We start from the raw sequence: 25,514 nt of genomic DNA on the forward strand, positions 1-25,514 counted from the left end.
AAATCCCACCTCCATCTGGCACTGGAGCTCAATGTGAACAGGTTACAGGTTATAACTGGTTATTGGCTTCGACTCCAATCAGCACAGGTGTAAACAGATCAGACACTAACCCATGTAGGTGTGATGATACAGGACATGATCGACATTGCACTCTGAGTTACGTGTACAGTGTAGTTGTAATGAGAGAGCAAAGCAAAAGCCATTGGTTTTGATCTTGTCATCTTACCTTTGTGTTGCTTCTATTTATTTATTTATGAAGTTACTGTTACAAAACTGTACTGTATTTTTGAGCACATGTGACAGTAATTTTCTCCAGCAGCTGCCTATTCAGTCAGCTTAACAAGGGTTGCATGAACTCTTCATTTCCATAGAAACACTTCATGAGGCTGTTTGGGTATTTGTGTCTTGTGCATGTAGTGCATGTGCATCATCAAATGGTTGTCAAATTAATAAGTGTACATGATTATGCAGATATACAGAGATCTACTTATGGGCTTGCACAGATAATTGTTACTTACTTATGTTGCTAAATCTGCTCCCATTTGTCACTATTTCTCTGAACTGTTCATGTTGGTTATTAGACCAAAACAAAGACACATTTGGGTTATTTGTGTTTGCTAGATGCTGAATTATTATTTAAAGGAACTCAGAAAACAAATTTCAAGCTAATGAAGGCATGGGGGACTTGAAATGAGAGATGTAAATGAAAGAACACAAGTGAGTCTACATCCTAAGTGTTTTATGCTTGTTTAAATTGTCCATCCATGTCAATGTCAAGTGATGTTTTATCCATCATTATCACTACCACCATTAGTATCATTCTGCGGCCCTTCCATCCATAATCTATCCCCAAAATATTGCTTTCATTTTATTCCAATTTAACATGCATTCATCACACAACCATCCAATGTTCTCCTTATCTTTCATCATTTATCCATCTCTCCTAAGCCACCACCCTCCTTATGAGCCATTAATCACTAGTAACTTCTCCATAATAGTTTTGTCCTGGCTCATGTTGCTATTAAACTGTGCCTGATGCTTGTTTAATGGACTAGGGCATAGAAAAACATATTTTTCATAAGTTTTATTGTATATTGTGACCGCCATATAGAAAACTGTAGATTAGGAAATATTGGTCTTATTGGAGATTTATTTATTTTTTATTTATTTATATAAGCCAAGACCAGGTCCAGATCGAGACCAAGACATGACTAAGACAGGAGCAAATTAAGTTCTATGTAACAAACCATTAACATTTCTTTCCAAATGCAAAAATATGCTTCTCAACAATGATATTGATCAAGCTGTAAATCTGCTCTATACTATGGTGTAGCAACCCAAGCAATCAGTGCACAGGAATTGACTAAGCAATGCATTGATATTTTAGGATTACATATGGAGGCTGAAAGCCCTTGTTGATGCCCTGTCTCCAGTGCATTGGGAAAATAAATACCAAACATCAATAGATTTCCCCAAATTAAATTATTTATAGAAAGTCAGGAAAATTTCACACCAACATCCATCAGTGGCTGAGACCATGACAAGTCTGCATCAAGTGTGACTGAGACAAGTTGTCGATGTCAAAAAGCGCTCTTGAGTTTGGACAGACTATTGCAGCCCTGCTTCCGAAGACATTTCTGTATTGTCTGTTTTTATGGCTATCTCTGTGCCACATCCCACCCATTGAGCAATAGTATACAATACCACACATAAAACTAAATTATGAGAAAAAGTGGGAAAAAAAGATAATGGTGATGAAGAATGTATATTTACTAGACAAGCGTAATTAGAGTTTGTCCAGTGTTGTGTATTGTTCTAAGGAGAAATTCTCACCCATCTGATCTGTAAGTAGGATTAAAAAAAAATCCTAAAAAGTATTAATGAGTTCTTTTTTGGGTCTGGTCTGGTCATTACTTTGTGAAAAACATTCATAGATATTTGGTGCTCTGTATTAGAGTGGCTGGGCAGGGGTCAGTCTTCTGATGCATAAACATAAACAATAAAGCATGTCGGGAAGTGACTTTTCGACAAAGGTTACTGACTTTGAAATGCCATGTGGGCTGACATTCTAGTTACATTGCACAACGCAGAGTTGACATGCAGCTGCTGCCATGTCATATATACCGCATGTCTCAGGAAAATCACTAGTGTGCACATTTTGAAAAGTTGCCATGCTTCCTTATGTCTTCTCTCACTCTTTTATTAAAATACAGTTATTACCTACCTAAATTACACTGTTAGCAGTTAGTGGGTAATGTGATTGTTTGAGTATGAGCATATTACAAATGATGGCAATGCATGATTGAGTAATCAGATTTCTTATTTCTCATACTATTAAACATTATCTATTTAGAGATCCATACTGACTACACAAGTACCCAGTTTTCCCTCGGGGATCAACACAATTTCTCCTCAGGGATCAGTGAAGTATTTCTGATTCTGATGATTTCTGACCATTTGATATACAATTAGACTGTACATGCCATTGCATGCATGTTTTAAATTTGAATTCAAATTGGCCTTTAATTCTAATACACTCTGTCACACTGAAAAGGTTACTGTCCAGGTCCCGTGGTTTTAGATTAGTGTCAGTATGCTGCAGTTTTGTTTCGTCCTGTCATGGCTAAATAGCAGTTTCTGATTGCTTATTGCCAGTGTTTTAAGAGTTGTGATATAATTGAACAAACTCAAGGCAAGGCTTTGGTTGGTGTGCATCTACACTATGAACAGGCATTATATTAAAGTGAAAGAGAAGACATGGTAAACCATTTTCCCTTTCTCTACTAAAGCAAGAACTTTTAATAAACATCCAAATTATGCATGGACTTTCAATACTTTTCACTACAAATCTTTATTCTACTGTTGTATTTTAACTGAGTCCTGGCTTTTCAATCAACTGATGAAAGGAATACATCAGCTTTTTGGTACATGAAGTCCCTGATTGCATTACTATTCTGCTACAATAAGGCTGGTTGAGTTTTCATAAGCAAGTTTCCTTCACAATGGTACATGGAAACACTTGAGTGCAAATTGTGAAGTTTTGGGGTGGTAGGCGCCAGCTTTGCATCATCTCAAAATCACAGTAGTGCAGTAAGTACTAAAAAACATGGGTGAGACTATCAATCTTTGCATTGCACAGAGCTAAATTGATCAAAGATGTTATTTGCCAGAGGGTGTACTCTGGCAGTACAGTTTAGATGATTGTGTCTACAAAGATCCCACAATTTTGTTTACCACTTGTATGATAAAGTAGCCAATACTGTGCCATTTACTAAGATGGAGTGATCAGATATGATCTATTGAGCTTGAAGAAAAGACGTCTTAGTGGCCAAATGGCATGCCTGAATAGATTGTTAGCCCTTTACCCTGAAGCTGTTCCATAGCGTATAGCCTTGCATTTGAGTGTGTGTGTTTGTGTGTGTGTGTGTGTGTATGTGTGTGTATGTGTGTATGGGTTTGCATGTAAGTGCAAGTATGTGCATGCATTCGTATCTGTGTGTCCACATAACTGCTCTCTCCCAGCCGATAATGCTCACCCCCACACACACACACACACCACACACCCACACACACCCACACACACACACACACACACACTCACGCCCCTTCACCATCATTGTCCAACCTCCTCCCTACGTGTCCAGATGATCACTGTTCACAAATGTGATTGGTAAAGTTCATAAGTTCACAGAAAGTACAGCCAGTCAGCCCTGACTCTTTCACAACTGTTATGGTGTCAGAAAAATTCATGCTGTAGCACTTATTCCTGAACTAATAATATAACAATTAAAAACAACAATAACCATAACCATAACAATAACAGCAATAATAATAATAATAACAATAATAATAATAATAAAATGATAGTTAATTGATCCCTCATAGGGAAATGTGATTAAGTGTCTCTGTCCACTGGGAGATCAGAGTGTATTCAGAGTTGGTAGAGATTAAGATACCTCAAAGACACTAGCAGGACAAATGCTTGCTGATATGCTTGCTGATCCTCCAGTTGAAGGATGACTCACCACGTCACCCTGCTGCCCTGATGAGGCATCAATTACCACATCATATATCTTATACAAGGTAGTTGCAAAATGTAACTTCCCACAGCTTTTGTTTACTTGACCTTTAAGCTATTGTCTACATCAGTCTATTCATTACCTGTAAAATGCATCTTGCGTCATTACACACTGACAAATCCAGACTGAACTTTAAGATCAATTTATTTCACTCATTTAAAGTAGCAGTCCAATATGTTTTCATGTAAACAAATGCCTTTTCTTGGACACACTCTCTGTGCTGATGCCATTTTGGGCAGCAGCAACAACATGTTTTTTTTTTTTTTTTGGAATAATTAGAGGAAATGAGCAGTTAGCACGAGCAGCGATAGCCACCATGGCCACCTACAGAAGCTCAAATCAGAAAGACATCAGAGAGACCTGACAGCACTTGCTGTTTTATTGCCAAGCCATTTCTGTGTGGTGCAAAAACACCACAGCAATGACTGTTTAGCACCAAAGATGCCAGTTTAAAAAAAAAAATAAATACCACTTCAACCTTTATTCAGTGAGGTAGCCCCGTTGAGAAGATTCTGCTTTAAGCAAAGACCTTGCCCGGGAGTAGCATCAAAACAAAAAATAAGTTTCAAGGAAAGAAACATACAACAGTATACAAATGCTGAATAATCAAGAATAAAGAGGAGCTCATGAATCCTAATAGAACAGTAAGATGCCAAAGCAGCATATCGCTAACCTCTATGTTCATAATAACTCCTGTGTCTCCTCCTTGTACGCAGGCATCACAACTGTCCTGACCATGACCACACTCAGCATCAGCGCCCGCCACTCCCTTCCCAAAGTTTCCTACGCGACAGCCATGGACTGGTTCATCGCTGTCTGCTTTGCCTTTGTCTTCTCTGCCCTAATCGAGTTTGCGGCCGTCAACTACTTTTCCACACTGCAGGCCAACCGGGAGCTCAGGAAAGCAGCAGCCATGAAGGCGGCAGCACAGGAGGCGGCAGCTGCAGCGACAGCTACAGCCACAGGGAACGATGGGGAGGTTTCCTCAGTAAGTCCACTTCACTGTTTCTTATTGGCTTTGTTTACAGAGATATACACTATTAACCCAGTTACTCAACTACTAATCTGCATGCGCATTAGGAGCCTGCTTCAGATGGCTGGCATACTCTGATATTAAATGGTGATCTGTAAATATATAACTCCCTTCACATTTCACATTTTTTTTTTTTTGTCTTTGCACATTCCCATAAGGTTATAGGTACATTTCAATTTCAGCAGGATACGTTACTAATAGAGACAGGGCACAAATAAGTCTTACCTAAAACAGAGGGGAAAACATTCCATTTCCTTGTAATTTTATTCTATTAACAATTTCGAAAAAGAAAAAAAAAAAAGCTGCTGTGTGGTGGGATGCACTTAAAACCAAGGGAAAAAAATCAAGTTTTTATAAGATTCTGCACAGGGAAAAACTTTAAAAAGAGAAATGTGGATGCCAGTGGTGAGATGTAAATCCTGCATCACTGAACTTTATGAACTTATAGTGACACTCAGGACGTTACATTTGATCACAATTGTATCACAATTCCAATTGTCAGGGTAACTGAGGGCTATTCCTCTATTCCAGTCAGCTCTATAGGTAGATAAGCACATCCATGAGTGGAATATGGCCATTAGCTTTCTTGGTTTGTGGATGTAAACATTGCTGCTCTTGCTCCTCTCCTTTGTGTCACTGGTGTGTGGCTGAATCTGTCTTTATCATTTGTCTCTGTCCCCATCTCTGTCTCTTTCTGTCTTACAATCTCGGCTTGTCTTTCTTAATTTTTATTTCTTATTGTCTCTTCCTTTGCATGTCTCCATCCCGCTCTCACTCTCGTGCTCTGCCAGTCTCTGTCTCTTCTCCTGCCTGTCTCTCTTTCTCTGTCTCACTCCATTTCTGCTGCACTTCCTACCTCAGTCCTTTCTCTGGCTGCTGCTGTCTTTCCTCTGGCTTCCTTCCTTTCTTTTTTTTTTTTTTTTGTTTAATCTATGCCTCTCTATCTGTAGTTTTTACTCTATGCCTTTTTATCTCTCTACGTTGCTCTCAAATTCTGTCTTTGTTTTTCCAGCTCTTTCCCCTGTTTACCCACCTGCTTGTTTGCAGACAAATGGGCACTGTGTGCGGGATACACAATATAATATACAATCTACACAATCACAGAAAGAAATCAATACGATCACTGAAAAAAAAATCTCTATATATTTTTTTTCCCTCTGTGATCGTGTTAATTTATGTGTATTCTCCAGCCCTCCTTCATCTCTCTGTCTCTCTTTGTCTCTCTCTCTTTCTCTCTCTCTCTCTCTCTCTCTCTCTCTCACACACACACACACACACACACATGCATGCATGTAGAAATACATCACACACACACACACACACACCTCCCCATCACTCCCCCTTCATCTCTATCTCTGCTTCTACTCTAGGCCCCTGCTGTGCTCTTGATGTGCACCACCCTATATTCCCCATTCACACATGCATGCCAACACACACACACACACATACGCACATGCACATGCACACCACCATTCCCTATCTGTACACTTAACGTACACTTTCAAACATCACAATCTCTACATCCATCCCTGTCCTCACCCCCCCACCCCAGTCCCTCCACACACACATTCACATTCACACATAGGCACACACATAATCTCCTGCAAAGTATACACACACATGCACACACCACACACAAACATATAACGCATGCCAGCACTTTATCTATCGCTCGATTCATCCATTCATCTATCATACTTTCATCCATCCATCCATCCATCCATCTATCTCTCCATCCATTCTCCCTCCCAGTCCTCCGTTCTGGCCTATAACTGCATGATAACCAGGGAATGTGACGCGAGGAGACAGCCAGTGGCTCTGTGAACGACGTTGCTGCAGATTATGTAAGAGCCATAGATTAAGGGAATATCCAGGCAGATCATTGCAGGCTCACGAGAAGGCGGGGGTTGAGAAGCTGGCCCAATCCTTTGTATGGAATGCGATGGAGAGATGGATGTACTGTAAGGGGCCAGTGTGCTTGTTTGTGTGTGTGTAAGAGAGAGAGAGAGAGAGAGAGAGAGAGAGAGAGAGAGAAAGAGAAAGAGTGAGAGTGTATGAGAGTGGGAGAGATGCATAATAGAAAATGTCTGCTTGCACCAAATATGTAGGAGGAAAGACTCTTCATTACAATGCGGGATGAAAAAAAAAAAACAATACTCTAGCACAGGGAATAGAAATATCCATCAAGCAGTCACGATTTAAATCACTATGACCTGTTAGTTAAAGAATGCAGACCACGCGGCAGTGCATGGTAAATTGTTGCACTAATGAATCAATATTACAAGCATAAACATAAACAATAAAGTGGAGGGGTTGTGTATATCGGTGTATCAGTGTGTGAAGGCTGCTTCATGCATTGTCAGTGGTGTGTGTAAGTGGGTGTTATGTGGCACAGGAAATTAACGGAAAATAAAATACCAACCAACTGGCCACGTCAGGCAGGGAAAGGGAAAAAGAGAGAGAGAGCGAGAGAGACAGAGGCTGTATTTATAGGTCCAGCCACAGGTGCAGGCAATGATAGGTCCCTAACCCTAACCCACCTGTGTTAACCCCTGGATTTCCCTTGATTTCTCTCTCTCTGTCTCTCTCTCTCTCTCTCTCTCTCTCTCTCTATATATATATATATATATATATATATATATAGTCATACAGCAGGGGCGTGCAGTCATAATAACCTATAAATGCAGCACATGCCCAAGCCCTTCAATTAAAATCTTTAAAATGTTGGTCTCCTAGTGTGTCCTTTTATAGTATACCTTATTTCTATCATTTTGGTTGCAAACCGCTGCCTATACACGTATCTATCTCAATTTGCTAGCAAAATGCTGGAAAGTTGACAGCTTGACGCACGCATGCGCTCTGTGATACCAAGTAACCCTAACCCTAACCCTAACCCTAGTTTTGTAGCCGGTGTTTCCTGTACGTGGGCGTTTTGAATGGAAAATAAGCTGTCTGCGAATCAGCTTTTCAGAAGACGCATGCGCAACACCACTAGCTACGTAGCAGCTCGCTTGAAATGTTCAACGGCAACTGCAAGTCATTCACTTGACAGCTAGCTACCGTTAACGTCGTTAGCTGGCTAGCTAGTACGGGAACATTAACATTAGTTTGTTCTTTCATCTGCATCGTGCCAATCAAAATGGGTGAAAATACAACTTCAATTGAGTAACCTGGCATGTTTCATCGATTTTTGTTCTCTGACGTTTATCACTTTGGTGCGTAGCCTGCCTGATGGGCAATTGTTTGTGTGTCATTTCATTGACCATGTAGGCTAGCTGGTGACATTGCTGTGTGTTTGCATCACCCCGTGGCACGTCCCAATAGTTCTGATCTCATGGTAAATTCCAACATTTTGTTGGTAACAGTGTGAGCATGTTCATGTGTCATTTGCTTGACTCTGTAACTGGTTATTACTGCATCATCCGTCCGTTCTAATAATTTCCGCTTTCATTTACACTGTAAATTGCAACATATTGTTGTTGGTAATATTGGGGCAAAATGCGCACGCATGTCTATCAAAATTGAGTTTTTGAGTTGATATAGTATAAAAACCATAGTATGCGTTTTTATTAATAAATAAATTCGCAAAATTTTTAGAGCTTGCATGAAATTGGTACCATAGCATGACTACACAAAAACGCCACCGCTCGCTCGCTTGTACTGTGTGTGTGTGTGTAGATATATATATATATATATATATATATATAATATAAATAGAGACATAATAAATAGAGTAGCTAATGGGGATCAAAATACACAAACAAATGAAGAAACCCATCAATGGAACCAGTGGTATCGAAGAGCTGTGTAAAGACATTTAAATGTGCATAAATCCTGGCCCTTTAAACATGCAATGTGCAATGCAAACAATTTATGAATCAAAGGACAAATCAATAGAAGACAAAGGTCATTTGTGTAAAACAGTGCTAAAACAGAAGTGATGATTGTCATGAATAAAAGTAGCTAAGTTTTACCCAATTCAGACAGTGGATTCACTATTAGCCTACTGTTGATGTTTCTGCCACCACAACAAACCTTTAATGTTGCACAAATCAGTGATTGCAAATGTTAACTACCAAGCTAGTTAGCACCCATAAACAGATTGGACCAAATGACTGAAGGAATTAGCAATGCTTTTCCAAACCTTTAATTTTCTAGTTACATCCCTCTAGTCATACAGACTTGTACTATGCAGCCTAAGATGGCTCCCAGTGCCACAAACAGAGCATATGGTACAATTCATATAAAGTGCCGAAGATTATATTAGAAGCATGTGCCACAAGTGGTGATCAACTCTGATCTCTTATTGGCTGTTGTTTTACCTCCCACTCCAGGAACTGACTGGCAGTCAGCTTACAGTGGCAGAGTGAAAATGATGTACATACGGGTCTTTTGCTGCTCTGCTTTTCCCCATTGGCAACAAATGGAATCTCCACTTTGTCAGCATTCATTGCTGTCAGTCTGAATTGGGCTTTAAGAAGGCCGAGCGAGCCTGTGTTCCTCAAGCAAGTTGTCAAAGCCTAGAAGCCCTGAGAGCAAAAGCTTGATCGATTTTGTTTTTTTTAACCTGGACAAAGGATTAGTCTGGAAAAATCAGATCCACACCATCAGTGTGTGCTATGACCCTGTGTACATGACTAAATCCCCTTCCACACTTCAGAGTGGCTTCTCAGTGATGTTAGGCATGTTTTGGAGTGTATATCATTTGCTGTGGATGTGGCCAACAGTGAGCTGGGATGACACTAACAAGATGAGGCTAGATAGCACAGCCAGGGGAAGTCATAGCAACAGCAATAATGATGAAGAGCACTAAGAAACTTAAATGCAGTGAAGCTACACATGATCTTTGATGTATATTTACAGGATTTTGTTTGTTTGTTTGTTTGTTTTTGCTTCTTTATGATCAAGCAGGATGTTTTTTGTATTATTTCTCAGTGCTTGTCCATCTTTCACTGCTTCAAATATAAATTTTTGCATTTTGTATTTGTTGCTGGATCCTTAATCATTTTATTCTTTCTCAGAAAAACAGTGAGTGTCATCGCTGTTAGGTACTCTCTGTTTTGCTTCCCTTACATTTGCATGGATTAAGTGTGACATTTACGTTCCCTTACTCCCATGCACACCTACACTTACAGGAATGTAACCCTGTACACCTATAAACAAGCACACACACACACACACACACACACACACACACACACACACGCGCACCCACCCAAGCAATTCATATACCATCCATTACTCAGTGCCCATCCTGCCTGTGTCAAAGTGGGTCTGATGAAATCTAGAGCAGTGGATAAAGAGAATAAGAGCTGATCCCTCTGGGATTTGACTGAGAAGAAGCCAAGCGAGCCTGTTGTCATCATCAAAAATAGCCTGCATATCAGAGCAGCTGCACATGCACATACACCACACACACATACACACACACACACTCCACAAATACCATGCACTCGACATGTGTTCACTGCATGATTCTTCACCTCCGAGGGACTGTCACAGCAATAGGCAGCTGACATTTTCAGTCACAACCTGGCGCTACTGGATTTGGGCACCAGCCAGTTCGACCAGAAAACCAGTAGCCCCACCATAGACTAAATTCCCATCCTCAGTCCAGATTTTTGCTTCACTGTGCACATATTGGTGTATTCGCATAGTATTGGAGACTTGTACCAATAAGAGTATATTTGCAAATAATGCCTGTATGTTGCATGATTTTGGTTTTGTCCTTTTTTATTTTCTGTCATGTGAATGTGTTTCAGTATTGTGCCTTTTTTTTTTTTTTGCTCTTCTCTGTCTTTGCCTCGCGTGTTTCACTAGCCCTGCCCTCCTTGTTTGCTCCTCCACACCTGTCCTGAGTTTAGTCTCATTAGTCCTGCCCTGTCCCCAGTGTTTCCTAGCCAATTAGCTCCCCTCATGTTCTCTAGTCTTGTCACCTGTGTCTTGTTTGCCAATTAGTTCAGTTCATGTTAAAGTCTTGCTTTCAGTTCCGTCCTGGTCAGTTCATTGTGTTTCTGTTCAGCCTGTGAGTTTGCCAGTCGGCCTTGTGCCGGTGCTTCCTCGCCCCTGTGTGTTCCCGAGCTCCTGTGTTTACCTGCCTCCTGCATTAAAGATTCTGCACTTGAGTTCAGTTCAGTTCACCTTGGTCTCCTGCACTTGGGTCTTCCTGTTTCCCCGCACGTAATTACACCCTGTCTGCAAATGAATTTGGCCCTGGACTGGCCACCTAGAACCAGCTCACTCTCATAGCACTGCAGCCTTGCAATATGGCCTCATTTTTCTGCCAATCTTGATCTAGAGCCTTTTCATGCCGTGTTGTACCTCATGCAGATTTTACAGCCCCCACATCACATTTATAGCCTTAGCTTAGCCTAGTTATATCTATTAAGATACTGGTAATATTGTGTTTTTTTTTTGTTTTGTTTTTTTTGCCGCATTGCTGTCCCAACAAGAAAATGGCTCGCACTAATGAAGTCTTCAGAGATTTTTTTTTCATCTTTTTTATCATAGTACAGTATTTCTCCCTCTTTGAGAGTTTCTCTCTCTCTCTCTCTCTCTCTCTCTCTCTCTCTCTCTCTCTCTCTCTCTCTCTCTCTCTCTCTCTCTCTCTCTCTCTCTCTCTCTCTGCCTCTATATTTATCTGTTTGTGCTACTACTACTACTACAAAGAAGTGACAGGTGATCTTGTGTTACAAAGCAGTTTTATGATTTACCATGAAGGAGGAAAGGTATTTTTCACAGCTTTTAGAATGAAAGAATAAGAGAAGATGGTTACTGTATTATTGCGGAAGATGTTGCTTTCTGTTTGTATAGTATGGTTCGAGGCTTTGGTTCTTGGCTTAAATGTGCCACCTGAGGGTTGGAAAAGATGTTGAATAATTGCATGGAATTTGTGGAATCTATCTATCCATATCAATATCATTTATTTATTTAGTTTATTTTTACTTATGTTTTTGCATTTACCTTACCTAATTGCAGACACTGGTTATCACACAGGATGTTGATTGAATTTTTGCGTCAATTTAGTTTATATGTGGTGGTGTTAGTGTTTTGCTATACCTGCATTTTGCCATATTAAAACTGTCTATCACATGTGCATTCAGTTTATACTACAGCACTAGCATGGAAGGTTACATTTGATATCCTCAGTACATCAGCAATGTTTATATGACTGACTGATTGATTTTCTTTATTGCTGCAGAGATATTACATAAATAAATAAATACATCACATAAATAAAATAAAAGATACAACCTAATAGAGTCTGAGAATTTATTTCTTATTTGGTCCTCAGAATTGTGTGTGTGCCTGTGTGCTCATCAGCATGCATAGACAAAGTGATTCACAGAGTGTGTGTGTGTGAGTGACTGAAGCTTTTTTTTCATGTTGCCTTCCCCAGGTGGATGCCAGCAGTGTGTTGAAGAAAAGGATGAACTCTGCCCCGCTGTTCGATCGTCCAGCCAAAACATTCCCCAACCCGCCAGTCAACGCTCAGGCGTTCTTACAGCAGGGATCAGCTGTACCGGCCAACAACGTTCTGACTGGCACCAGCATCATAGACAAGTACTCCCGCATTCTTTTCCCTCTTTCGTTCGGGGCCTTCAACCTGGTCTACTGGATCGTCTATCTCACCAAGGACACCATGGAGATGTCCAGGTGAGCCGGCAGCATTGTTGTAATCACATATGGGTGAAATCCTGTATTTTTGGTGTTTGTTTCATTCTACTTAGTGCACCGGATGGATGGGGTTTAACACATCAAGTCAAGTCAGGCAGTGGTGGTAGTGGTTGTTTCATATTGTAAGTGAATTAGAGACATTTTAGATGTCTTGCATATTTATCAATACACGCGATCTGTTGTAACAAACTATCTTGGATGTAAGCAAAATGGGAAATGTGAAAGAGCTGAATGCAAACTAAACTCATGATTGGTTTATATGGTTGTTCTGAAACAAAATTAATCAATGATCTCTCATTAAGAACAACCACTGAGCTAATTTTGTGAACGTTTTAGGCCAAATGATCGATCTTGACTCATAATATGGCCCACAGGTTGTGAGCATACAAGTCAATTTGTTGGTTGTTTCTGTTTTTGTGCAGTGACCTAATGAAGTGTGAAGCTTGTGGCATTAGGCCAATAATATCCTCTCCGACTTACACATCTTTATTTCTAACACACTAAATCAGGTTCTAAAGAACATTTTTATTAGTGCTCTGTGTGTTTTTATGTGTTTATTTTATTATGAATGTGTGTGTGTGTGTGTGTGTGTGTGTGTGTGTGCATAATGGGGTTGGATGCATATATAGGAATGCATGAATGTCTGCCTACATTATATGTGCTTTTATTTGTCCACTAGTGTGAATATTCATACATTCAGCAGCCACACAGCCCCTATAGTTTCAGCACTAATTATTTACTATGTGTCTTTTCTGATTGTGCCAACAAAGTTGACAAATGGTCACAGGACTGTTAGTTTTAAATTGTGATACCGCCCCTCCAGGCAAGTCTGGCAATCCCCCTATTGTGCATTCAGTGTTTGGCACTGTAGTGTGCCAATGGGTGGCAGTGGTAATAATTTATCATTCCTTGTGTACGCTAGGAAGAGCAGACACAGATGGGATTTGCCAAAAGAAAGAAAAAAAAATGCACACATGCACACGACAGAATACAGTACGTATGTATGCACCAGACACACATTTCTTTCTAAATGTCTGCACTTGCTCATCTATAAAGTCACTCTTTGCCTAACAAACAGCAAAACTGTAAGGAGAATATCAAGACTGTGTAGTCTTATTCAGGCCATATAGCTAATAATTATGGACATATTTAATTTACATCTTATGATGATGTGAGAATGTTCAGAGTTTATGGGCAGGAAGCTCACAGGACCTTTTCTCTTCTGGCTCTTGTCTGTAGTTTATTCAGCATAGTTCACCCAGCATATATTGTATTAACCCCCATAGAGCTTTAGGTGCGAGCTGAGGTGTCAGCTTACCTGATAGAATTTGATGTGAATGAGTGAAATGAGGGAAGGCGTGAAAAAATAAATGGCAGCCACTAGTTTCAAAGAAGTGTTAGAAAGTGATAGCGGGTATGAGGAAGGGAAGCGAGTGCCACTGCTTTTGGCTAAAAAATCGGTTGCTTTGCCTGTAAATGACAAGTTGCAGGTGTAACATCCCTCTTATATGGCTTATATGGGCTGGAATTGACCTTGACCTTGACCAGCACTGACCTTACATATTGCTCTATTTCCACTTCTGAAGAATGTACAAGTACGTGAACAAAACAGAGGCGAGGATGGAGATAAAAAAAAATATATATGTATGTATATTTTTAGTTTTATTTTTATGTTGTTTTCAAGTTGACTATTGTTAACCACCATAGATAGGTGCTCAATCATTTTTGCCCTTGAAAAGATGGGGAAAAATATGCAAAATAAGAAAATTTCCACTCTGCAAGATGGACCTGTTTTTATTGACTTTGCTATGCTGTCAGATCCTGTCAACACACTTCACAAGACAATGTCAGGCAGTTGCTCACTTGCTTTTGGTGTGGTGGTAGGTATTATGGAGATCCAAATAAAGAATAAAAGGAAGATAACTGGACTGCTTGTAGGTCTCTCTAGCTTCCGAACAACACCCAGTCCCTGTCTTGCTTGCCACACTCCGATTCAAGGCCTTTGGAATATGATATTGGCCATCTGGTGTATACTTTTAACCAAAGCACCTTGCAGCACAATGAGGATCCATTACTCATCTTACATAGATTTTTAGCAAAGGGATTCTTGTCCAACTCGAACTACCAGCCCTGACAAAGCGAGTACCATTCTTTAGCCAGTGAACTATTGTATAGGGAATCACATTTGTGCCAGTAGCCATTTTGCATTACAGTTGCTAGCAGTATGAATCTGCTAAGGCAATGTATAAATGATACATGGGAGCATTTGAACAGTGAATATAGAGCAAACAAGGCCTTTATGTGCTTTTCAAGGTGAATTGTGGAGGCTCAATGGCACATTTATGTCATATCATAAGTGCCTTTGAGTTTTTTTTTTACACAAGTGATGCCTTCAAGTGCATTTCCTTCAGAGAGATAGACTGAGACATAGACATGGAGCACAACTGTTACTGATAGCAGGTACACACAGCCAGTCTTCACAGCATTGTTATTGTCAAAGCAATATGTCTGTCAGCAGATAAAATCATGCTGCAGTGTTTTGATGACATCAAGCACCCCAAGATGTATGGTGCATTCATATGTCACCCCTATGGATCCGGTTGACAAGTTGACAGAACGCTGAGTTATTATATACTCCCTAAAGGAGATAGCTCTGGTTATGGCAGGTGTATATATGTGTGTGCACGTGTGTCTGCATATGTGTGCAAATTTGTGTTTGATTTATATACATGCTCAATCACATGCTGGTGTTTGTGTTCACTTGTGTGCGTGTGTTTGTGTGTGCATTCATGTGCATCTGTGCCTGTGTGTATTACACCTTGTAATTCTGGAGCTTTTAACCTGTGAGCGCTCAGCTCCTTTCACACCTCGTTTTCCTCGTCTCTCTAAAAAGGGAGCAGCCCTGAGGCCCAGGCTGAGACAAGTCAGATGACATGACAGTGTTGGCAGGCGTCAAGATAGCTCCGTGTGACTAACTCTCTCATTCTCTTTAACTGTTTTCTATTAATTGATAGGGTCTGTAAGCGATAAAGCAGATCCTGTCAGACTGCTTATAGGAATGCAGCAGAAAAGTGGCCTGCAGGCATAGGAAATCAACAGGAATTAAAAATAGGCGAGCAACTGCTTGAAGTTGGGATGGCTGTACTGTACTGTAATGTATGAATATCTGTATGTGTGTGGATGTGTGTATGTGTGTTTGTATGTTTGTATACAGCATTTGTATGAGGAGTGTGTGGGAGTGAACATGTGTAAGTATTCTCGATGGTAAATGTAAGCGCTGCATATAGATAGATGGATGGATAGATGGATGGATGGATGGATATATGTTGACATCTATTACTTCATATTTCAGTGCTATTTTAATTTTTTCATTTCCTCCCACACAAGTGACCTCTCCAACTCCATCTTACATTCATTTTAATCCATATATCTCATCCACCAACTGAGAGCAGACAGTCCTTTTTATTCCATAGAATTAATAGCTTCGGTGGCCCAAACTGAGAGCTGTGCATGCAAGAGACAATTTCCTGTTTCACGAGCTTTGTTTTTAATAAAACTCAGCTGCAAAGATGAGAAGGACCACAATAAAGCCACGCTATTCTGTACTTACTGCCACAGGGCAAAATGGTTAAAATACAAATCCATCTTGTGTGTGTGTGTGTGTGTGTGTGTGTGTGTGTGTGTGTGTGTGTGTGTGTGTGTGTGTGTGTGTGTGTGTACATGTGTCTGTACTTTGCGTACTTGTGCATAGGTGTGTGTGCATGTGTGTGTGTGTGTGTGTGTGTGGATACATGCATACAAGTGCATAAGTGTGCCACAGGAAGTCATGGTAGTGGGCAGTGCCTTCTGACTGGAGGCTATAGTAATGAATAGGACCATTCAGGGTTAGACATGAAGGAAACAAATTTGCTGAAAATACTTCCTTCCATGTGAAGGGCCCCAGCTGGTTGGCTGACTGGTTGCCGGCTGGCTGGCAGGCTGACTAGTGTATGTGTGTCAGAGTGGGTACAGCAGGCGATAAGCCTCGCTCCTCTTTATTGCCCACCGGAGTGCCAAGCTTGAAAAACAACTTCCCTATTGTCGCTCATAAATCAAAACCACTAAATGCCATTTCCAACTCAATTCCTATTTTCCACCGCGGGGCCGTAGCCATAACTTTGGTGTAATGATCATTCAATTACAGGCCACTCAGACAGGGAACGAAGAAGACCGATATAAACAGCAATTCCCCATCTATCATATTTCTCTCTACGGCCTCGTGGGAATCGCTACACTCGCCTTTGTCACTCGATTGTGTGTGCTTGTGTGTGTGTTTGTGTGTGTGTGTGTGGGTGTAAGCATTTCTCACATCTACCTAGCAGCTCTTGTGTTTACATGTACGTCTGTGTGTGCGCTCAGGCGGAGAAATGTGAACATTTACAAATCCTTGTATGATAACAAATCGTTTGCTGCTCTCTCTCTCCCTCTCCCTCTGTCTGTTTCATACACACACATGCTCGCTCTCTCACACTCCACTGCTTTCTCTATTTCGCACTCTATCTCTATGTCACTCTCTCGATTTCTCACACACGCTTGCTCCTTCTCTGCTACCCCCTTCCTCCTTCTCTCTCTCTCTCTCTCTCTCTCTCTCTCTCTCTCTCTCTCTCTCTCTCCCTCTCTCTCTCTGTCATGGTAAATTGCCTCTATGTTCCTTCCTCCTCGATAAGACAGGACAGCCTAGCAGGCTAAGCAGAGTGGTGTCCCTCTACCTCTACTCAGCATTAATCACCCAGTCATTTCAAAACAGGGATGTTGTCCCTGCAGGGCTGTACTGATGTCCTGTCTGTTAGTGTTCTCCACTAACTCTATAGATGCATATTGCTTGGCCATCTGTTTACTTGTGTGATACAGCTAATGTCGTGGCAGGGCAGCCGATATTAACGGAGATGGTCCCATAACTGCAAGGTCACAGGTTCAGTCCCTGCAAGCTAGTATGTGTTTATCAGCAGCTGTGTGTCCTGTGAAAGTGTCCCCGAACAAGATGCTAAACCCCTGCCTGTTTGCTCATTTGAAGTCATTTTGGATAAGATGATCAGCACGTCACTTGCAAGTGAGGCTGCCAGTCTTTTATGTCCATAAGTATTACAAAGTTACCGACATTACTTTTAACAATCTGTCAACAGCAAAGACAGGTGCATGCTTAACAGTGGCAAACAACACAGCCGTTTAACATCAACAAAGTGAAAAACGCTGACAGTGCAGTGCATAGACTTCATATGATACTGTTATCTTTCAGATCATTCCAAAAAAAAAAAATATATATAGTTCGGAGGTGTCGAATGATGATTTTAGCTTTTATTCGTCAGTGTTTTGATTCTTTCATCAAGACAGGCAAGACTGAATGTCCTGACTTTTTCTCAGTACTATTTGACTGATTACCTTAATGCAGCCAGTCAGTTTATACAAATAGATATGGACACAGCAATGCACACACACACACACACACACACACACACACACACACACACATGTTAAATGTATTATAAAGACATTGTAAGTGCTTTATTCAAATTTAGCAATCCAATTTTAATGCATATGATCCATATAGCTCATGGTCTGTCTAATGATTTGACACTGTAGGTATATAAAACATTATTCAGCAATAACTGGCCAGATGAAATATAAAGTGTCCCACAAAGTTGCACATTACACACTAACACATGGTAAGCCTACCTAAAGTTCCCTCTTCACCATATGGCCATATGACTAAGATGGAATGTCAGCATCACACAGCCTCATAAAGTTCAAGTTCAAGTTTATTTAGTTGAATATCACTGTTTACATTCTCAAAGGGCTTTACATGACCACAAGTTTACAACAAACAGGATGACAACCCCTGACTTAATCCTCATAGCGGGCATGAAAAACCTTCCTAAAACAGCACAAGTGGAACAGGCAAAAAAATGGAAGACATTTTGTGAAGGACCACAGAGAGAGGAGACCCCTTCATGGCCAGACAGGTGTGCAATAGGTGCCGACCCAGTAAGCAAATTACAAACAATACGATCATAATGCAAATGATAACCAATTAGCAGACAAAAGGAGACAGTAGGAGGCTGTGGAAGGTGCAGGAGGAGCAGGGCCGTGCGGGGGAGGGAGCAGGACCAGGGACGGCAGGGCATGGAAACAGAGCCAGGTCACCGACCTAAAGATGAGAGCCACATCCACGCAGTGAGACACAGACATCATTTACTGTATAAGTTAAGGAAACAAATGAGTCTTGAGTGTGGTTTTAAAGGTGGGTGGGGGGCATGTAGGGTGTACTTACATCAGATAGGTAGGCTGGTGCAAGTCCACACACAATCTTATAAGTCAATAAAAGGACCTTAAAATTTGCCTGGCATGAATTGGGAGTTGATAAAGTTTAGTCAGTATAGATGTGATGTGGTCAAACTCCCTGGTTCCGGCAGCAGCATTCTGGACCAGCTGAAGATTTTCGGTACTAAAGGCAGGAAGATCAGAGCAAAAAAGATTTCAGTAGTCGAGGCGAGATGTGACAAATGCATGAACAGTAGTTTCTGCATCAGTCATACTTAGCATAGGCCTAATTTTAGCAATATTGCGGAGGTGATAAAAAGCAGTTTTAGTGGTGTTTTTGATGGGAGTGACTAGTGAGACACTGGAGTCAAAAATCACACCAAGGTTTTTAGCTGTAGAGTTTTGAGAGATGATTCAATTGGCAAAATTTAGTGTAAGTTCACTAAAAAGATGTCTATGTGTAGGGGGACCAGTGACCAGCATTCCAGTTAAAATCAGTGACCAGCGTTTTATTTATTTATTTATTTATTTTCAGAATGAAAGAATCACCTTTATTCAATAGGAGTATGACTTCATGTTTGCATAACACTCTTCACAAACATAAGCACGCTCCATACTTATTTGCTTACCAACCTACCAATCAAAATATGTATTTTTTCTGTCTACATAAATTGAATGTGTAACACATGGCACACAGTACAAGTGAAAAAATAGTTAAAAAAGGAAATTAATACATGCTCAAATAGCTGGCGTTATTTTTGCCAGCAGCCATGTGAGTTTTTTGGCTGGAAACGGCACTCATTGCTGTCAGAAAAAGTCTCCTGCTTTAACACATCAGGCGGAGGAGGCGGAGGTGTGAACTACCTGGCAGAGGTTCCCAGACAAGCAAGTGGTGAGGGAGCGAGAGAGGCAGGATAGTTTCACAAGGTCTTTGTCAAGGGAGGGATAGAATAAATTCAAAATTCAAATACTGTAAGCCCAGACTGCATGCCAACCTTGACAGCGAGATTGAATTAGAGCGCAGTGTTACATCGCAGTTTGTTGTGTGCATGTCTGCGACTGTCTATGTGTGTGCAAGATGTGACGTTTGTCTAAGGATGTGCAATAGAGGGGGTGGATTTGTTTGTGTGTGTGTGTGTGTGTGTGTGTGTGTGTGTGTGTGTGTGTGTGTGTGTGTGTGCATGCCTGTGTGTCTGAGTATGGTAATACATTCTACCATAACTCAAGTGAAGATTTTTGGCATTCAAGTGCGCCATGCTCAGCTCTGATCCTATCCCCCCATCCCCACACACACACACACACACAAACACATGCACGCACACATGAACGCATGCATGCACTCACACACTAACACACACACACACACACACACACGCGCTAGGGATGGGGAAAACTCATTGCAGTTACAAACTGTAATTTTTTTATTAGACACTTTTTTATATCACCATGCTGACACTGAATCAATATTTTGCTTTGAATTTAAGACATAATTTTATTCACACTGCGGAGGGAAAATGTTATAGCTTAGAATCCAACAGATGGCAGAGTGGCCCAAACAAACATTTATTTTCTGGTGTCTGGCAGTAGCATCACAAGAATCAAGTATATCATTGTGAGAATTAAAGACTGACAGGGGGAAAGAATGGCACCTGGTATACCAACTGTACAGATTTCTTGCTGCACCCTCATACTTTAAATTAAAAATCTGGAAGAACTTTGGTTTTCATACATTAGTAAAGACAAGTTAAACATGCTCTGTTTGGTTTTGCTGATCAACTTCTATCTTTAGGCCAGAAATAAATCTTAAAAGCTTAAAGTTAATTTGACTGACTTGCTTGTGATATGCATTGTCTTTGAAAGTATGATCGTAGTCCAGTGTATTATAAAGAAAAGTACTTGAATTTGCACCCGAGTATTGTGAATCATGTCATATCAAGGTCCCATCCCTAACACACACACACACACACACACACACACACACACACACACACACACATTCTCTCTCTTTCTCTTTCTCTGTAAATTTTTTGTCTTTTTTTCACTCATGCTTTTGCTCTGTCGTTTCTTTTTGTCTTACAGGGACACCATCTAACCCCAGAGTTTGTCTTGCTGGACACACATACAGTACTCATCCGCATAAACACACACACACACACACAAACATACACACACCCACACACACAAAAGCCAAGCCAGGGAGGACGTTCGCTGGTTGAACAGATGACAGATGCTTGCCAAGGACTCTTTTATGCTGCCTCTGTGCACTGTATTTCTTTTTTAATTCTCTCCGGAGCGCTAGTGTTTCGAGAGCAGACGTACCAGCTTCTGTTGCCAACTTGACCTGGGAGCTCAAGTTGACTCACAGCCTGTGGGCCCCAGGCTCTGGGACCATTTCAAACAGGTACTTTATCTCCCTCCCAATACAGTCATGTCCTCTTCCTCTTCCCTTTCTCTCCCTCTCTCACCTCCCTCTGTCTCTCTGTCCCTTCCTTTCTCAATCTTTGATCTATGTCTCTTCTGCACCCTTGCAGAGATACAACGTGGAATGGTACTTTTTTTTTTTTCAAGTGCAATGTCCTTTCTGTGTCCCCTGTCCAAGTGGATTGGGCTATCCAAGAAGTAATGGCTAAGCTAGGCTGCAGGGCCAGAGGCTGTTGCGCTGCTTTGTCTGTGTGTGTGTGTGTGTGTGTGTGTGTGTGTGTGCATGTCTGTGTTTGTGTGCGTGTGCGTGTGAAATGACACATTCCCTTCCCCTGAATATTTAGAGCACACTTGAGGGGAAAAGTGTGCCCATTGCCCTCACTGGATCTGGAGTGACTGACTGACTAGCAGGGACTCTCTTGCTCCAAGCTCTTCTTTCTACTGGTCTTACTCTTTTTTTCTCCATCAAACTCTATTTTTTGGTCCATTGGCTTAATTTCCCTCTACTGATGGAATACAGCAGGCGCGAAGCAAAATCTTGAAAGGTGTTTTTTTTTTTTTTTTTTTTTTTAATGGTGTGCTCCATTGATATATTGGACTAGTTAAAGATTCACAGTCCTATGCACATGTGGGCACGTGCTGAAACACACAGACACAGGCACACACAGACATAGACACGCACGCTTCATGTTGTACATACATTTCATGACCATATTTCTTACATTTCCTGCTGACAGAACTTCGAAGCACCAGTGCATGATTTCAAGACTTGCACAAAATAACCTTTATGCAGCTCAACATCTGTGTCATCTATTGGTTAACGTTTTGGGCAAATGGAAAAGCAACGTCGAGCACCGACCCACAGGAAAGGAAATGAAATATGTGGGAAACGAGAGGCTGCGGTGAGATCAGTGCAAGAGTGTTGGGACAATACAACTTCAAATTCAAGCTCCTTTTATTGCTACACAGCCAGGCCAGCCAGGCCAGTGTTTGTTTTAATACAGCAGCGCTCTGACATTTATGAAATATAACAAACTTTGGTACACCAGTGAATGTAAACGCCATGGATGGAAAGTGCCCCACATAAAACTTACATCAAATTGGAAAAAAAAAACAAAAACAAAAAAAACAATAAAGTTGGTACTTTAATGTGCTCTCTCTCTCTCTCTCTCTCTCTCTCTCTCTCTCTCTCTCTCTCTCTCTCTCTCTCTCTCTCTCTCTCTCTCTCTCTCTCTCTCCCCCTCCCTCTCTCTCTCTGTTAATGTGTGTCTCTTCGACTCACGCCTGTTTGTAAGGTCCTCATGTATCCTGGCAACAGCCCACCTCTCACTAGATGGATTTAGGCTTTTATACACCAACACTGTTGTTATCATTTTGTTTTTATTGTTTCTATTTTTGTTCTTATAATTTGACTTGAAAGGGTTCCTATAGTGGTTGCCAATTACGGCTTTCAGACGACAGCTATGGCTAACATTTTAATTAAAAAGCAGGGAAAATAGAAACCTAAACCTATCACCATCAATTATATAAAATGCCAAAATACATTCATTAATAATCTACTTACTTGGTGTGGATTTGCATATGATTATGAGCTATTTCCAATTAAGCAGAGTGGATAACAAATTAAGAACACATTGTCTAAATATAAGCTGATGTGTGTTTGTATTGCATAGGTTCATCATGACTTCCATCATCCATGAGCAGCCTCATTAAAAGTGGGTTTTATTAATGCTAACCTGCGCACTGCACCACAATACATGCATACACAAAAACACGTGTGTCTTCTCTGCTTATTAAAGTGTTCAAGTGACATCAGGTGACAGGAGACAACAACAACAACAACAACAACAACAAAAACTGCTGGAAAACCATTGCATATAAATGGGGGGGGGTGCGCACACACTGTCTGAAATCTATTATCAATTTCAAAAATGTCACTGATGCAATCGTCTCTCTTCTTCTTTAAACCAAAGGCTTACGTTACCAGCAGTCCCTTAAGAGGCACCATAATTTGTTTTAATTGTGCTATGAAAATTTTTGTAAGATGTTCTGTGCTGTGTGAGACATTTTTGTAAACTGTTTTTGGGTTATCTCTATCGGGATGGAGGCTCTTAATTTTCCCTCTGTTACACTTCCAAGTGTTTTTATGATCACTTCGGTTGATTTGTGTTCAGGCCAGCATGGTAGCACTCAACCCAGATAAAACATCCTGGTGCTGCATGATTTAAACTTTGCACATCCACTATTTTTAGTTTTCACAAGAATAAAAAAATAAGATAACATAAATATAATAATATTTAAATAAATAAAAACAGCCTTATTCTGTTATTAGCAGGCATGGATTCATATGCTTTGCATGGTTTCTTGGAAACTGCAGGTCAGGAAAGTTACTGAGCAAACAGAATTCAGTGTAAAATTCCAGTCCAAGAAAAAGAGAGAAAGGTCAAAATGTAAAGTCTGTGTTGTTAACATGACACCAGTAATATAATCTTATGTCAAAAAATACATACAGGAACATCCTCAGTGGTTTTGTGCTGATATCTGGTGATATATTTTTCTGTGTGTCTTTTTCCTGGCAGAAGAGATAAAGTGGCAGGTCTGAATGAACAAAAATTCAAATTGGATCACACTGTTTTTGGATCAAAATCAGATTTGTAAAGTTTGCATGGGCTGGATGCTGTCCCATCACAATGTAAAAATGAGCCATATCAAAGAAAGAAAGAAAGAGGTTAAATTAAATTAAATTAAATTATGTGGCTATTCACATGAATGCATACAAAAGCAACCATGTGGGACTCATAAAGATAATGTCAAATAATGTGATTGTCATACAATCCTGTCTTAAAGGTGTACAATGCAAAATTTCAGACAACTGATTCAGGTAAGGACCCTTTAGACTCAATTAACAAAAAAAAAAAAAAAAAAATACAGAAAAAGCACATGGTTTACCAATGATGAGAAAATAATAGACTCAATGATCAGGCTGAGTCCTAATCCCACCTTTTTTTTTTTTTTTTCTAAACATCCTGACTCAAATCATCCCTTTCCAATTTTACATAGTGTAGCTTTAATGGCCAGATCTCAAATGGCATGTGTAATTGTGAAGTGAGTTCACCAACTATGAACCATGCATTTGAATGAAACAGATTATTTGTCATTTTAAGACCTTTTATTGCATGTTTTGCTCTCATGGACTTATACCACAGAAAAGAAGAGGGAGGGAGTGCAGATCAGAGGAACTGTCTTCAGATCGCTCCCCTTCCTTTCTACTCCCTCCTTCATCCACCCTCCTACCCCCTCTCTTCCCTCTATCTTTGATGTGGAGGCTGAAGAGACAGGACATTTCAGCCCTGATTGCCTTGCATGGCAGGCTCTGCTGTGGGAAGGGACTGGCTGTCAGTGAACTCAGACTGCTACAGAACTGCTGGCGAAAACCCAGCAGAGCCGCAGAACATTGATGATGGGGAATTACATAACTACACTTGCTAACTTCCACTTCCACCGGCGACTGAGTGGATTTCTGAGGAATTTCTGAGAAAAAGACATAGAAAAAGAGGCGGGGGTGAGGGAGTGTGTGTATGTGTGTGGATGTCAGGGTGTGTATGTGTGTTGGCTTGTTTGTTCATGTGTGTTCATTTGCTTTTATCAATGACTACCCTCTGACCCCAGCCAAGCTACTCAGCTCCTCCTCACCTCTAGGAGACCTGCACTTGCATGACCCCCGACCCCCCATGTGCTTGTTAGGGTTGTGGAATGTAGAAGGTTGTGAACTCCATAGAATATAGAAATCTATTACTATGGTGACTGCGGCCATAAGCTGCCCTTGTTCTTACACATCTCTTTTATTCTACTGGCATGGGCTTTTTTGATTCCACCACTGTTCCACCCATCTTCTCATTTTTGTATGTTCACTTGCCTAGAAGTCGTGAACACAATTTAGAAGACAATGAATGCTCTACATTGTTCTTTTTTTGTGTATATTTTGTGAATATTTGACTTTTTTCTGT

At 40.7% G+C, this 25,514-nt stretch overlaps 1 protein-coding gene across 1 annotated transcript in view; it reads left to right on the top strand.

Annotated features, from left to right (window-relative positions):
• The window catches only part of gabra6b (gamma-aminobutyric acid type A receptor subunit alpha6b), a 35,225-nt gene that overhangs the window by 9,414 nt on the left and 297 nt on the right, over positions 1-25,514 (top strand). Inside the window, exons 8-11 of the mRNA XM_030069621.1 lie at positions 4,796-5,067; positions 12,512-12,768; positions 21,166-21,487; positions 22,245-25,514. The exon at positions 22,245-25,514 is cut by the window's right edge and continues 297 nt beyond it. Of these exons, the coding sequence (XP_029925481.1) occupies positions 4,796-5,067; positions 12,512-12,768; positions 21,166-21,178 (542 nt within the window). The 3' untranslated portion in view covers positions 21,179-21,487; positions 22,245-25,514. The remainder of the gene's footprint in view (positions 1-4,795; positions 5,068-12,511; positions 12,769-21,165; positions 21,488-22,244) is intronic.

This window comes from Myripristis murdjan, chromosome 14 (genome assembly GCF_902150065.1).
Source record: "Myripristis murdjan chromosome 14, fMyrMur1.1, whole genome shotgun sequence".
Classification (NCBI taxonomy): domain Eukaryota; kingdom Metazoa; phylum Chordata; class Actinopteri; order Holocentriformes; family Holocentridae; genus Myripristis; species Myripristis murdjan.